General features: G+C 41.1%; 1 protein-coding gene across 5 annotated transcripts in view; it reads right to left on the reverse strand.

The window, feature by feature from the left end:
* The window catches only part of fndc3ba (fibronectin type III domain containing 3Ba), a 104,029-nt gene that overhangs the window by 65,223 nt on the left and 21,764 nt on the right, over positions 1-17,042 (reverse strand). For 3 of the 5 annotated variants that reach the window (XM_008399218.2, XM_008399215.2, XM_081602983.1), the window contains exons 2-3: positions 9,216-9,361; positions 6,389-6,464 (exon numbers count right to left, since the gene is read on the reverse strand). In XM_008399218.2, coding sequence (XP_008397440.1) covers positions 6,389-6,464; positions 9,216-9,332 — 193 coding nt within the window. In that variant the 5' untranslated portion in view covers positions 9,333-9,361. Of the gene's footprint in view, positions 1-6,388; positions 6,465-6,855; positions 9,186-9,215; positions 9,647-17,042 lie in introns of those variants that run through there. The other 2 variants (XM_081602982.1, XM_081602984.1) reach the window with 2 other exon arrangements.

The raw sequence follows: 17,042 nt of genomic DNA on the forward strand, positions 1-17,042 counted from the left end.
TTGAGATCCCTCTCTTTGTTCCAGTAGTTTCTAAACCCATCTTAAAAAATATTAATCCTACATGATAACCACTTATGCACGGGATGGAAGCTGAAAGCAACACAAAAAAAATGTACCTAGGTAACCTTAGAAAGCTACACTACAGCAAAGTTATTCTTTTACCAAAATGCTGGGTTAACTAGTTTTAGTTGTAACCCTGTTACTTTAATACACTGCTTCGGGTTTTTTTTTTAGGTCAACATTTAAAGCAACATTGTACCAACTATTGTTCAAGATTTTGACTAAAAGCTGGTCATTTAACCTAAATGTTTGGTCTATGCGAGTCTTGGGACAGAAGATGGATAGTTTTAACCAAATACTGACTTTTTTTTATGCTTCTGTTTTAAGTTGGAGAAGAAATTAAAAAAAAGCATCATTATTCTTGACAGCCACTTTTAACTGTACAATGACCTGACTTCACTGAACTTCCTCTACAGAATGAAGTAAAACCTACCAAGATGGTAAATCTTTTTTTTTTTTTACCAGACGTTTTCCTTCCACATTGCAAAAGCCAAATGAAAATTTTGCATATTTTCCAATTGATTTAATCTTCTTACGTTTAATGGGGGGGATTTCTTTTACATATATTTATTGGTGCATCATTATACATCTTAAAATGGGCTTAATTTTCAAGAGTCATAAAGTGTATTCAGATACTACAAGGTCACAGACAATGACCGTTTCAAGCACCTACAATTACAGGAAATCGGTTATAAGATTCATAATGTCTGGGGCGAGGCGCATGTGCAGCAATAATACCATCACACCCATTGACATTTCTAATCGCATGTCTACACACTTAAAGACAAGCCAACAAATGACGAGAAGGAGCTTTTTTCCTTTTTTTTTTAAACCAAGCACACTTATTCAGATTTTTTTTTAAATTAGATCAAAATAGTTACTTTCGATAAACATATTAAGACTTTCAGCTGACGGGACTTTCAGCTGACGGGACAAAACTAGTTCTCTTTTCAAGAGAACTAGTTTTCATTAAACCTGTCAGGCTGCCCCACATGGGAGGGATTTGGATCTGAGGCAGGTTGGAAACCTAAAATAACCCCTTCTGGTTACAAGCTGCAAAGGGGACAGAACACTAAATTAAGCCCTTCGGAGAAAAATGTATTTGCGTCTTCTCCCCCCAGCTTGTTTAGAGCCATCTGGCTCGAGGTAAACACAGGCTGCAGGACTTTCCACCACATCTCTCTCAAGCAGCTATTTCCATTTACATCAAAGGGTCCCGAGTGTAGAAGTGCACACTTTGGCTGGAGGCTGGGCAAAAAAGAAAACCTCAGGAAGCTTCTGTAGTGATGCAGTGAACCCAGGAAAAGCTATATCAGCTGCATCCATCTAACAGAGGCAGAGGGGGAAAAAAAACACCAACAGGAACGAAAGTAAGGCCAGAAGAAACTTAAAAATAAAAATCACCACATTATTTCCGTTTCTTAAATCGGGATCCCAAGGATGCATCCCCCCACCCCCCAATACCAAAAGCTTTTGTTCAAACGTATAAGTTCGAAGATTTAAAATATATGTTATTTCTAGATTGTAATGTTGCTTTTAACAGAGTGCTAAAACTAATAAGTACAAAATAAAAAATTCCAAATTTTGTAGTAGTTTGTAGGCAGTACAAAGTGTTCACAAGATGGACTACAGTTGTTATTTTTCCATTTCACGCAAAAGTATAAACCTTTTACCCTCTTGAATATATTTAGGACAAAGCAATGCCGATATAAAACTTCCATTCATGACAAATACTGAAAGCAACATTAAAAATAAAATAGGCCCGATTTCTGGCACTTCTCTAAGCCAAAAGTCTAAAAGTTGCAATTTCAGAAATGCCACATTTTTTTATTCATACTGTTCCAATGTTTATCAGAGATTTTTGGAAATATTTCCGATTGGGATGAACATGGACAGCCATGGCGTCAAAATCAAAGCTGATATTTTTACTAAAGTAATGTGTTAAAATGCAATTTGACAAGTTATGAACTAAAAGAAAACCTAACGGCGATAAAGATTATTATGTACAATGACCATATATACTTGAAAAACACTGTATAGACAGTTTTTATTCTATGTATCACAAACTGCTAAAACAAGCTAAAACAAAAAAGCCAAACACAACTGTAGAGGTCTATCTTATAGTAGTTTAGCACTTTCACACAATATTGAACAATTTTGTTTTAAATCAAAGAAATTATATTATGTTTTTAATTTTTTTGTGTGTTACACAGTGAAACTATAGTATTTTTACTCCAGTTTACCATAGAGTCAGAATCTTATACAAAAAAAAACGACATCGTATTTCATATTGTTTCAAAGAAATGTATTCTGAAAGTAGGCATTGTGCTAAAGTTAGTAGCTTTAACCTGAAAACAAAACAAAAAAAATGTTTTGTTCAAACAACTTTGGGCATTTGAGCACTTCTCATTCATAATTTGACTGCAAATAAAAAAGGTAAGGATAAAAATTTAATATCTTTATTAAAACAGTAGTGCCTTCACAAGTCACACTTAGTTCTCACGAATGAATGATGTAGAGTGCGTTTTAGACAAAGTCTGGTTGCGACGGTTCTATGCAGTGATCGTCATCAAAACAAAGCAATACGTCAGTTTTAATATATTAAATAAGCCAATCACGGTGCAGCAGAACATTGACAGGAAATGAGCATCAGTGAAGACACAGAGAGAGTATGAGCCAGCTGCACACATCTGCTGGCAAAACACAAACCAGACCTTTGATTCCCCATCTGCTTTGTCCAAATAACACATGCAGAATGACATGTATGCAGAGTCAGTGGTGACCACACACCGCAGAGGTTACGCACAGCCATGGCTCGTTTGAAAAAAAGCTTTCGGACGTCAGGAAACGTTCTGCAGGGAGCAGGTGGAACATGGTCTATAACGGCTTCGTGTACACACTTGAGGTGTAATAACTAAGAATTAAATATCGTCAATATTCAACCTACATCCAAAATTATTAGATGCAATAGAAAAAAGGACAAATAATGTTGATGTGCTGCCACCTAAGAAGCACTGTGATGTCACATCCTCTGTGGTGGTGTAACCTCTGTGTCTCAGCCCCCCTTCCCTGGACTCATCGTCCCTCGTAAAAAGTTCAACAAAGACCAAACAGCCCAGTCAACCAACTCGCCCTTGTAAAACACACACAGACACACACACGCAAGCAAGCGCATGGCAACACACTGAAATTCCAGAGCAGGGTGCTCTAACACACCCTCCAGAGTCTTCTCCTTTGATGTGAGTGTGGGAAAGCTCAGGGGAATGGTCTTATGGTCTTAGTGAGGGGAGGAAGGGACAGAGTGGGAGGAGGGCGGCGGGGCGGGAAGGGAGGAGAGGTGGGGGGGGGGGGTTGGTCCAAAAACGGTGGAGAGGGAGAGGTGGCAAGGATGATTAGAAACTGGGGAGTGTGTGGAAGCATGTCGTGTGTGTGTGTGTGATGGGGGTTGGTTGAAGCCTTCCCCCCCCCTCCGGAGCATCGATAGGTCAGTCTGTTTTAGACAGGCCACAGAGACACGCAGACACTCGCATATCCACACCGAACTTGCTAATTGGCAGACGGATACAGGAAGATTAGCTTCGACTCGTTCGCTGACACACAAAGCTGCAGCCAAAGAAGAAGCGAGCATCAAAAGAGCAAAGCAACAAAACCCCTGGGAGGGAAGGAAGATAAAACTGAAGCACGTGACTAAAATGGTCCAATAAAACGTGGAATGATTCGATTGTATATGTCCAGTTTCGAAACTGTTCCACAGCGTTTGCCGGCTAATTACACACAAGAAACTGCTGGGTTTAAGGCCAATGACTTGGACAAATATGCGATATCCAATAGCGTAGCCGATAAGTGTATATTATGAATTCAGTAGGAGATTTATTATCCAAATTGTCTTGTCAGTTAAAATGACTCAATTCAACACAAAAATTTCAATTTTTTTTCCTAAAGTTTAGACCCAAGTCTCTTAATTTATTGGATTGCTGGTTGAGAGTTGGTACAGTGGGTCAAACCCATAAAACAAATCAAAGGCTGAATCATTCCTATTTGACCCAGACGTCAGTTATCAAAAATAATCCAAACTGGATTGTTTTTGACTCTGTAGTAGTAGTTCTCGGAGAGTATGAATGAGAAGAAAACAGACGCCAATGCCAGATCGGGTAATAATCAACTGGAGCAAAGGGCCGAACGAGTAAAACATCAAGTGAAAAGAGGTGACGGCGTTATGAAACATAAGCGAAAAGCCGTCCGGCCCTGACCTCTCCAGACAGGGTCAGTCTTGGCAGAGAGCATCCGTGTTTGTGTGCATGTTTGCGCCGCAGAGCAACAGCTAAACAGAGGTTGTTTTATCTCAAATCTGGTCCCCGCTTGTGCCCTCAGGTCTCTGCAACCTCCCTCAATAAAATCACACACACGCACACACACACACACAGGCATACACACGTAGTGAGCTGAAGAGCAAACACGCAGCGAGGGCAAACACTGAGCTCTGAGGTCTCGGTAATCACACAGAGTCGGTCTGAAGAGGGGACTCAGTCCCGTCTTCAAAACCCACCGCCACACTCCACCTCTCATAAAACCCACTGACCTCCTCAAGAGAAGGTTGGAGGAAAAGAACTGGAGTTTGTTCTTCAGTCTGCATGCATGTGTGTGCGCGTTCAACGTTAGTAATATTCACATTAATATGAGGCCAAGCTGGAGACGTCCCACAAAAAAAAAAAAAAAAAGCACACAGAGACAGAAGAACTTTTTTATGGGGAAGTGCACACATGCAACCAGACAAATAAACATCCACGGGACCTTAGCTGCATCAATACTGCGTCCTTCTGCAAAGCAGGATCTGGTTTTCCTCTCTGCTGTTTATCATATTCGCAAAATTCAAACGTCATCTGTTCTGTAATTAACGTTTCACCAAATCTTTCATTCTACGCGTCTCTTGCGTCTGCACCGTCCTTGCATCCATCCATCCATCCATCCATCCATCCATCCATCCATCCAACCATGCGGCGCGTCTATCTGCCATTAACTCTGCCCGTAGGTTCGCCCGAGGCGATCCCTCTGATTTCAGGAAAATTAAATTACATGGCGGTTAGAGGAGAAGAGGCAGGCTGTTGTTTGCTACAACACGGCGTGCTGTGGTGGTGAGGGTTTTACAAGAGGGGCGGCAGGCTGCGTCTGGGCCAGAACTGCTTTCTCTCAAATTTCCGAGGCCAAAGAAAGACTGACAGAAGAAGACGGGGATCGGCAGAAGAGGGGGGGGGATCACGAAGAAAACAAAAGCGCTCTTTGAAAGCTGCTGTCTGACATCCTCAAAGTGAGAGAATTTCCTAGGAGGCTGGGGGAAATCCCGTGTTTCTGCCACCTCCTTCTATCTTTAGGAGCTTTTTAATGTGGCTTCCATCTCCAGTCTTTTTCATTTACCGATATCTGACGAAGCCAGAGTGGAGCTACGGCAGATCGGTTTTACCACATCTGTCATCGGCGCAAACGTGCATTACTACTAACCACTGCCTTATGTTTACACTAATTTACTTTACTACACAAATCATCCAAAAGACTGTAATCAGGGAATATTCAGGAGTTTTTGAATGTTTTACGGCAGAATAAATACCTTTAAATTCAGACTCTCCAGACAAGATTTCACAGCTTCTATTTCTTTCCAATTCTTGTAGGGATCAGCTGGGGATCCTGACCCAGGTTTGTTTGAATATTGAATAAGAAAACTCATCTTTCTGTCCATATCATCTGTGATTTTATCAGTCACACCCACGGCAACTCTGGACACCAGAGAATCGTATGAAGAATCTGCTAAACGCCTCTGTTGCCGACTGTCACAGTGTCCCAATCAATCTCCAGTCTATTCTTACCCTTGCATCTCGTTGTGGTTCCGTGTTTATGACCACCTCCCATGGTGAAGAGAGGCGAAATATTGGTGGGTTGACTAGTCCTGAATAACTATGATTAACACGGATAAAGAATTTTGATTGGATGTTTTAGTTCAAACATTAACGTATTTGTGATAATTCGTACTACTTGATCAATTTGCAATATACAAGTCTCCGCAAACTGCTAAAAGTGGTATTATTCATTAAAAAAAAATCGTCAAACATCATTTTATGGGTTAAAACAGCTTTGTGTACCTAAAATGCGCTTGTTGTTTTGATGCGTTTCCAGTTTACAAGTCTCGGTTGGTTCAGCACGTGAAGCCAGTCACTGACTTCAATTAAACTGATAAAACATTTTTATTTTTTTAATCTTCAATCACACAGACACACAAAGGACTGATGGCGAGGCCTCGCTGTAATATGATAACGCGATGTGATGAGCAAAGACTGACCCTGAATGCATTGCAGCGAGCCGTCTTCCGCTCGGATGGTAAACGTCTCCCCTGGGTTCACCTGCACCAGAATCACCTGTGTCAAAACACAAAGACACAAGAAAAATAAAAAAGGGAAATGTTGTAAGAAAGACACAAGTAAATAAAGTATTGAGGGAGAAAGTTTATATATACACACATCTGTTACATAATTTCCAGAGGTGATTTGGCACACTGACTATAGGATCAAAGAGTATCATTTACACATATAAATGAGAAATGGCTACTTTGAGACCTCGATCTTAGAACAGGTTTCTTTCAAAACGTGCTCTCAGAGAAGATCCAGTATGAATACAACAGCACACATCCTAGTCTGAGACGGATAGGTGAGCGGGCACGCCACTGAAAGCGAAGTAAATGACACCGCTTAGACAGATGGGTGGGTCTTCTTCCGATGAAGCCCGACGGGAGCACGCAGAACATCTTACCGTCATGTTCTCCGTGTTCAGGTTGTTGAAACTGTACACATGGCTGTAGATGTGAAACAGGTGACCCTCCATTGCGTACGCACCAGGCACGCACACGTATTCAGGGACATGCATGCATGCACACACAAGCACGGTGCCGACTACGCTCCACAGGTGTGCCTTTCAACGAGCCTCGTATCGTGCGTTCCTCCTGTAGCCTCTGCTTCTTCTCCCATCTCAGCACCAACATGCTCCCTTCCCGTCTCACACACACAAAACGGATGCACACTTCCTGCTCTGTCTGCTGCTGCTGCTGCAGCGGCTGCTGTTGCTATGGGAACGGCAGCATAGTACACGGCACATACGGATGGAGAAAACCCCTTACATGGGACCATGTTGGTGGGAGTGAGAGGAGTGGCGGCTTAAATAAACAGAACTGCGTCAAAGGAACCGGACTGTTGGGTATACCCATGATGCTTCGCTTTAATGGGTACATGTTTTGTTACATTTTAACCTACTGTTATCCCCATAGGTGCTGGATTTAACCAGTCGGCTTGTGTTGCACATGAGCAGGAGCTAAGGTAGAATTCACAAAATCTGAAAAGAAATGCGACAAAATCTTCATATTTGGGTGGATTGTAGCCATTTTGCGATAGATTGTAAAGAAACTTGTTCCCCTCGTCTACGTCTTTCCAGACCCTCCCTTCAATAAGAAGAAATGGCAATAAGACACAAACAAGCAGTTTCAGGCCAACTGACTTAGAACCACAATTTTGCGGTTTTAACATTTGTGTAACAAATTTTAAAACAAACATTTACTCATCTTAGCAGAAAAGGGAGAGAGAGTCGATACTGAATTTAAACTTCAAAAGAAGGTTATACAACTCAACCCTTAATTAGAGATGCTCAGAGAAATCACCTGGTGATTTGAATCGGACAATATTCAGCTTCGTCGGCCCTGACCTGGAGCTGCACAGCGAATTTTACAATGCTAAGTAACTTTTTTTTGGTTTGTTTGTTTGTTTGTTATGATAACCTACTCTGTAGAGAGTTCTCTCTCACACACAGTGTGATGTCGCCTCTGCTCCTAAAATAGAAAATGAATGGTTGGTGATTGAAGGAATGCTACACAAACATTCTGGAAGCCACTCCGAAGCAGCTGTTTTCTGCTTTTAGCTTAAAAAAAAAAAAGGAAGCCAAAAGCAGAACTGGCAGGTAAAAGGTTTACAAAAATTTAAGATCAGCTCCAAACCCCCCCTACACTGTACTCTTTAGGTTAAAAAAAAAACCTTATAGTTGGTTGTCTTTGATCTTGGCTGTACCAGATACTTACCCTCTCTTAGCTTCAGTGTAGAAAAAGTACCAGCAGCTGCAGCTTGAAAAATGCAGGCTAGTAAACACAAATACTGAGAAAACTGACAGACAAGCACTTAAAGCATGTATTCAGACTCAACACAGACGCTGCAGTGCCCACACAAAAGCTAAAAGGGTATAAGACACAAACACACAACACACACACAAAGTACGACAGACACAGAAACAAACAAATTCACACATGTGGACACATAAATGCTGAGTCAAATCTGTATAATCATCGGTCTAGATCCCTGATTCCACACTGGGAACCAAGTTTTAAACTGCAGGGTGTTGTGATAAAAAGAGCTCCCTAACTGCTGTGTACTACGGCCAAAACCCCCTGCATAACTGTACCCGTGTCGCAGCCAAAACACTCCCAACATACTTCCTCTGGGCTGCGAGGGAGCAGGACTACAGTGATGCAAAAAGCATTCTCATCCCTGTTCTTACCGAAAGCTCGCGGTGTTAAAACGTTTCCAACCAAATATTTTAAAGTTCCACTGAACTGCGCTTCCCTTCGCCTGAGCAGATGTCCATCTAGGTGCTGCGCTTTCAAAGAGGCCCAGCTGGCTTTGCAGCATGTTGGGGAGAATTTACTTAACTCCCTGTCTAAAGTATTTTTAAGCAAATGCTTTGCAAGCACGTGGCATGCTGGGATGGAAATTTGTTTCGGCCAAGCTTCTAGGAGTTCGTTTCTTCTCCCGGCAATGCTTACTCAGCCAGAATACCGAAGATCTGCAGTGATCCTTCGTGAAAATGACTTGACTTGTCCTCATCTGTCTAGGTGCTCGTTTGTGCTCCAGCTAATGACTACGTCATTGATAGGCCAAGGTCTTGGCAGCTTTTCAAACACGCGAAGGAAGTACACACAAGACTTGTGATGAAACGATGACTAAGGGAAGAACCTGTTGGATGCATTAACCACAACATATAGGAAATGCTGAGAGAATAAGGAGGAAGTATTCAGGGGGGAAGGGTGGGGCTTGAACTACAAGATGTGTGCGAGTGTGAAAAGGTATATGTACCTGCTGCGCTGCGTCACCGTTAACCATGTGAGGCATGAGAGGGAGCTCTCCGTTCAAGAGGGGGGGCGGAGCCAAGTCCAGTGGAATCTGGTCTGTCATCATCATTGTGACGTACATTCATGGAGAAATTGACTGAACTGCCCTACCTGGGAAAGTACAGAGAGAGAGAAGGAGAGAGAGAATGAATCAGCACATACTCATTCTTTAGGCAAACACACAATGGTATGGTAAAAGTCAGGAGAAAGAATGGCACGACATTTTTAAAGGTCGAAAAACTTGGTTTGTTATATTGAACTGTTGGTCATGATGGACAGCCTCTTTGAAAACGTAAAGCGTTTGCAGCAGCCATCACGCAGCGGCAGAGAAAACACAGCAAAGGCCAACAATACAGAGATCACCAAGCAAGACATCAAGTGTTAAAAGGACAGCTTCTTTTCCATTTTAAAGTCCAACCATTTAAAAGTCTTAAAAGCACAACACATAAATGAATCACAATCAGATAGGTCATTTTGAAACTCGCTCTTTGAACAGAAAAAGGGCCTACTGAAACCTGGTTCTCTAAAACACAAATGGATGACGATCTAATATTTAAACTAAACAAACTGTTTATAATAAACTAAATAACTGTTGACAAAAAACACAATGGGTATGTAAAAATGACAGGTGGCTTCTAATTGATAACACAAAAAAGAAAATAGTGAGCGGTCTTATTTTCACTAAAGATCTTGGTAAGAAAAAAAGTTATCCATGTTCCAGATTTTCCCTGGCTTCATGAATTAGCAAGAATATTGGCTTCAAGTAAAGCAATGACCCAGACCTGAGGAGACAGAACATAGTACAGCTAATGGCGCAACAATGACGGAGAATTCAGGAGGAGTAAAGAGCCAGATCATCAGGGTAACTGTGGGTGTTTGTGAGCATAAAGTTTCTCATGTCAAAAATGTGATTTTACCTTTTCACTTTTCTTAATTTTAATTATAAAAAATTCTGACATCAAAAGACTGTTCGCCCGAATTATTTTATTCAGATGTAACTCTTGGGACAATTTTTCACTTCCATTAGGCCACTGTTTGTGTAGAACTGGTGTTAAAAATAATAATCTGGTCTTAAAACTGTAAAAATTCAGTTTCCCATTAAAAGCTCTATAAATATACTTAAAAATATTTGATTTGGTTTCAGTTTGATTCAATCAGGGTGCACACTTGAATGAAAATCCAAGTGACAAGTTTGGGAAACTCAATGAGTACAGAGGAAAAGGACTGTTATGAGATGGATGTGGGCCTAAATCGAAAAGATTAAAATGCAGCGCATTGTGTTAAATAATCCTGGAAGTGAAATAACAAAAGGAAAAGTTATGCAAAAAGGGAAACGAGAAGCATTTCCTGAGGTGTTGTTTCCCTTAACCACTGGCTTTGTGCAAGAATAAATTCTAATAAAGTCCAACAAGCCATGTCTTGTTGATATAAAAGGAAATAAAGATTAAAGAGGCAAAGGGGAAAATAGAGACTAAACCAAAGTGTTTTACCGTCAACAATAGCCCTATGGATTACAGCTAGCATCCTGTTTGCAGAACTAATGAAAAAACAGCGGATAAGAAGCGGTCGGATTTTTTTTATAAAGCCGAGTAGGGATAAATGACTGTTATCTTAGAACAAACCAGATAAACCAAGCATTAAGCTTTTATGTCATTTTTTATTATGTTTAATTGTTTTGGTGCTCTATGGAGAAAGTGGAAGATAAAACTAGAAGAGGGGGAAAAAGCCAACAATGCCATTATTCTAAAGTGGAAAATGACATGGCATTGCCTAACCGGCTTTGGGGTACAAACATAAAGAAAACCAAGCACATATGGTGCTCATCAGGATTTTAACCAAGCTGCTAAACCAAACTTTAACAAAGTGTGTGCATACACATATACACTGAGAACAAAAAAAAAAAAAAAAAAATGCAACCAGAAAAGATAAACATACAACTAAATCTCTGAAGCTTGCAATCACGCGTCAACCATACATACGCAAGTCCCACCGAGGGAAACGTACACACAGATAAACTGAGGAGTCCGACCTCAAGTGTTCTTCCAGGCTCACGCGTAAACACGTCTGAAAACACGCAGATTTACCGTGCGAAGTGGACTAAATGCTGCAGGTGTTCAATTTCAGCGCCGAAGCCGGTAACCACTGGTAAGGAGCCACTGACCGCAGGCAAAACGATGCTTTTAGTGCACACGATACGTACGTGTTGGGGATTTCTTTTGATGTGGCCAAGTCAGAGAAAGCCGTCTGACATCCGTCTCCGACACATATAGTTCATAAGCATGTGCACGTGTGCAGCGCATTCCTCCAAAAGCAGCTGTGTGTCACTGTGGGCCTCCTTTCTCAGCCGGCCCTCTATTACCATTGACAAGGTCGCTGGAAGGGTTAGGTTTAGATCACCCAGCTGGGACTTGTCCTGCTGCAACATAAACACGCCACCCTTCCGTTGCCGCTTGGCAAATTTCAATCAATCTTTTCTTTTATTTCTCGACTTTGTCCTCATCCGTGTTTAATTCTCCATCGACGCCCCGTTTCCAGCTCAGCCTAGCCCTCCCGACTTATGCACGCAACCTCGCTTGCACACGCACGCACAGCTCAGACCGATGGTAACACCACCGTGAGCTTTGCCAGGAAAAAGAATAGACAGAGAAATAGAGAAGACTTAGCCTGGGGCAAAATAGGGAGTGATGAGGGAGAAGAAGGATTACAGGAGTAATTTATATCGGAAAATATCAGTCAATTGATCAGCATGTTAACCGAAACTTAAGCTTTTCTCTTAATGGTGCATGGGTTTTACGGACACTACCTAAAAAGGAACCACAAAAAACAGCTGATGCTTTGCCAATTCTGCCAGAAACCTAAACACTACGTTTTATTGCCGTCCATTGCAAGGAATAGACAAATATACAGTTTTAAAGCGGTGGTATTATGTAAAATGAACTTTTTTGAGTTCTACGTCATGTTATGTTAATTCCTCATCAAAAACACACCTAGAGTTTTGCTTTGATTCTTTCAAGCATGTTTGAGAAATCATTTAATCTCCCATGGCAACCATTCAGCTTTGTGAAACGCTTGGGGAGTCCAAGCACCACCTTCAAGGACAAAGCTCCTCAGAGCTGCAGTTTCCAAGCTTTCGCATGAAAGAGCAGTCCTCCCTCGCAAAGCCTCCACTCGGCTCCTTCAGACTAGCCAGCAACAATTAGCAACACACCTGGAGGAACAAACGCATCTGCAGAGCTACTTCTCAGTCCAAAGCTGGTAAAAAGGTTGTTAAAGGACTCTTTAAAGAAAAATTACTAAGTCAAATTTCTTTTAAGCCATATTACATACATAGAGCATTTTTATAACAATGGAAGGATGTTATTCACACAAATGCTTCTGATGTAAGGGATTAATACTAACATCAGTCAGTGCTATGTAGTTTGTGCTGAAGATTAATTTACCTCAGCATGCCAAATGCTTAAAGTGATCTATTGAAGTGCTGCGACTTCCTTTCTGACTAATTTGATAATTATTTGACTCGTAGCTACCTTTTACAACTTGTATCCCAATCCATCTGCAACATACAAAAACAGAAGATCTATGATAACCATCTTGCATACGTCATAAATATGAGAAGACTTGCATTTCATTTCTGCACAATTAGGCCCACGTAAAATCTTTTTTATATGCAAGCACACGACAAGATGGGAAACAGTGTAACGTTACCTCCAGAAAAACCAGAGCTACCGTAACTCTCTGCAAGCTTACCTACACCAAATCTGACTTTTTATGGACACTTCTTAATGGTAAAAATCTGATTTTTTTTTCCAAATTAAACCAAAGACACTTTCATATGTGGTCCTGATACCAGATCATCTTCATGGTCAAATTCCATCTGTCCTTTACGCCACTGAAGTGTGACAAATGTCTCAGCGTTATCAGAATGAAATGTAAACAGAGCACCAAGCATGACAGGCACCATTACTGAAAATAGTCCTAATTTTGACAGCTCCGATTGCACAACATCTTCATGCCGAGACTGTTCCAACTAGATCCAAATATATTAAAAAGTGTTCTGTAATCAAAAACTGATGACTCATTGAGCTACAATTTTGGGGATCTAAAGTTGTTCCCGGGCTATTCGGAGGGAAATATTGTCCCTTCATTGTGATTCTGGCTCTGTCTCAGGTTCTCATTGGGAAATTATCTGAAAACCTGCAAATGGAGGCACTCAGGAGACATCCCATTCAGATCCTGGTAACTCTTTTACACAGCAGCTCCACTGCGCATGACGGAGCTCTTCACCTTATCTATGTATAAAGCAGAGTCCTGCTGTCCAATGGAAGCAACTTGTTTCGGCTGCTTGTTTCCAGGATCTCATTTGTGCGGTGACGATCCCTATCTCATCACCACAAGCGAGATTGGAATGTAGATACTGACTACTCATAAATACTTTACAACATCTCTGTAAAAACAAAGAAAATCGAACAAAAGGCTTCAATATTGAATCCAAATAACATGCATATGTATTTAAACTTCCGTTCAAGCAATAAAATAGAAAAATAAAAAAAAATCCAGATCATGCGATTACAAGAAGGCTTCATGAAGTTCACACATGCCTTATGGGTAACTGCAAACAACACATCCTGTTGCCGCACTAAATTTCAAAGCAGAGAGCCAAAAGACACAAGACGAAAAACAACGTTTTTCCATCCAAGTCCCATTCATTAGCAGAGTAACTATAGATGCCCTGTTATTTTCCAACGGTGGCGTTCCACATGCTTCCAGCAGGATGTAATGTACACACTGGAACATTTAATGCATCTGCGAATGAATAATGAGCATCAATGCATGAATAATGGCAGCAGCTGTTGACAGCAGCTTCATACATCCACATGCCAAGCATACATACATACATACACGGATGCAAACAGACAGCGCGGTTTCCTTCCCCCCCACTGGAATGCCGGAGGAATAACATGGAGATTCCAGGCAGGAATAAGTTGTTTAATTTTAAAATTCCACGTCGGATCTGTGCAGCAATCAACCCGCTCGTCTGTCCGCATGAAGGGTTATGATGTGAACATGTGTGTTGACGTGCATGCATGTGAATGGATGTTAGCACATGTGCCATTAAATGAAAAAAAGCCTTGTGTAAGCATGGAAACTGTGTGCGGCATTAAAGATGCATAATGTTAAAGGCCCATTGCAACACACACACACACACACACACACACACACACACACTCAGAGGTCTTAGATATTCAGTGGCAGATCTGACCTCATTACACAACAGTTGTTACTTATAGTCATTTATTATTCACACGCACGCCCGATGACTCCAGTCTGCCCAACCTGATGAAGCGTAATGGATATTCGCAACCACCTAACAGACAGTCTGACTTACTTCCAGGGCAGCGTTCGCACCTCTCCGACACACCGCAACGCGTTTGCAGCTTCTGCCCGCTCCGCGGCACACGCAGGTTTCCGATCATTCCGCTCTGCCCTTTCACAGGGCCTCAGATCTGATCGGCCATTTAAATGGAGCATGACGACCGGTTCACACGCGATGACATGACAAGCCCTTTTCATAAGCGAATGTGTCACAAAAAGAGATGAGCATCGATTTCAGATGTAATCCTGCCCTCGCTTCAGAACCCCTATCTGGAAGCGTCCGGAGAGATTAAAACGATTTAAAAAAAAAAAAAAAGAAGCAAGTGGAGGGGAAAGTGATTTATCATCTGAAGGTGAAAAAAGAAACAAAAAAAAAAGCACTGGTCCAACACAGGATTTATAAAGTGTCATATTATTGTTTACAAATGATGTACAACTCTGCATAGCAGTTCTACTGGCATGGGCACATTAGTATGAAAGATGAACAAAAATACATGTCCCAGTGTACTAAAAGAAATAAAAATATTGGGTAAGAATCAGGACATTTTGTTCAGTTTGCTGGCTGCTTGCTGCCTTTTGCCCTTACAGTTACAACACAAGTTTTTATGCTTTGCAAAGCTTTTGGAGTACAGTATTATCCAAACAAGAATCTTTTGGGAACACCCAGAAAACGCATTCCATTGGTAAGCTTTGCGACAGCTGCAGAAGCATAAATTGCATTTTGTTAAATCGGTTAGTTTTATTAGCCACTTTTGAACCAATCCATAGCGCCAAAGCAACTAGTTAAATCCTCTTGGCGACAACAGTAAGAGCAACTACAAGCTTCCAATTGATGAGCCTTGGAGTTGCTATGGATGTTTGAGTTCAGCAGAAAGATAAAAAATCAGTCAATCTAATCTCTTTGTCAGCAACTGGTTATTGGTCGCACAAGCTTATAGAAGTTTTAAAATGCTGCAGCGTTCATCATCATAAAGCGTTTCTCTCCTACTGACTGAATTTCCCTTTGGGATCAATAAAGATTTCTTCGTTTTAAGAAGTCAAATTTAACGCTGATACTAACTTATAACCCTGAGCATGCTTACGGCACAGATTGTCCTGCTAATTTAAGGTCTTGCCCATAAAATAAGTGATTTACCAATTCTACGTCCAGCAGTCTAACATCTATAACCTCTGTGTGACCTTCCAGGTTTCATCTAGCAGGGAAGAAAAAGCATCCTATCCAAAAAAATATTAAAATATTTTATGGTATTCATCACTGTGGTAATAAAAGCAAAACTAAGGAAATTAAAACCTAAGCACACTCCATTTGGTTATAGTAACTATTACTGTATGGAGAACTTCTTGGAAAAAATACAAGTAAAAAAAAATTAAAATATTTCCTCATCGAGTTGTGAACTACACACAGGAATTCCACTGAATCTCATTTCGAAATGTAAACGCAGAGTTGTTTTGGGGATCACATGTCAAGGTAAAATTTTCCAATTCAGTCATTGTTATGATTACAATAAACTTCAACTAACTGATAAACTCAGTCTGAGTTTATCAGTATTACCAACAATAAGTGATTATTTCTTGTAAAGTTCTTATAAATCTTTGATGTCAAATTCAGAGTCTTCCAAACTGTTCTCATTTTTTAATTTTTTTGGAAAGACGGTAATGGAGCAACGGATGGACAGATTGACGGAAAACAGGACTGAGATTTAAGTCTGGGAATTCAAATATTTTTCATGCTCCATTTTCATTTTCCATATTTATCCAGACATCGGAAAACCCCTTAAATCAAGCTCCTTACTTTTTCAGACTACAAAGTAGCCCCGTTATCATGATTCATGATTTTTCACAACTACGAGCAACACAATAATTGCTGACAACTAAAATCAATGTGCAAGAAATCTGGTTACATGTGAGCATTCCAGACTTAACAAGTCAGCCTTCTTAAAGTTATGAACCAAGAACATTTCTATCAATCTTTTCCTTATTCGCAGACAGAGATGAAATAAGAACAGCAATCTGGGAATTTTTCCTGGTGCTGCGCATTAGCGGTGACAAAGCACACAAGAAAACGAGAAACAAGAGAAAGCAGGATGAATAACCGAAACTGCGCTTTTGTTTGAAGTCTGTTGCCGTTTGTGGCGAGGTCGTCGTGAATATGGGGGCCGACTTGACTGCACCGGCGGTGCCATGTACAGCCGAATGCGACACAGAAGAAGGGAGATAAGGAAGAGAAAAATAGAGGCACTGGTATAGGGATCATCTTCCTTGTTGCTGGGTCTTCTGAGCAGTGAGGAATGCTCTCAGGTGTCAATGCTTAGAACTGCAGAGCAGGCGCGGCGAATCGCACACACGCACACACGACCGGGATAAATCCGAGTCCTTGCAACCTCATCTCATCAGCTGAGAGCTCCAGTGTGTGCTGGTG

Source organism: Poecilia reticulata, chromosome 22 (genome assembly GCF_904066995.2).
Source record: "Poecilia reticulata chromosome 22, P_reticulata-male-v2, whole genome shotgun sequence".
Classification (NCBI taxonomy): domain Eukaryota; kingdom Metazoa; phylum Chordata; class Actinopteri; order Cyprinodontiformes; family Poeciliidae; genus Poecilia; species Poecilia reticulata.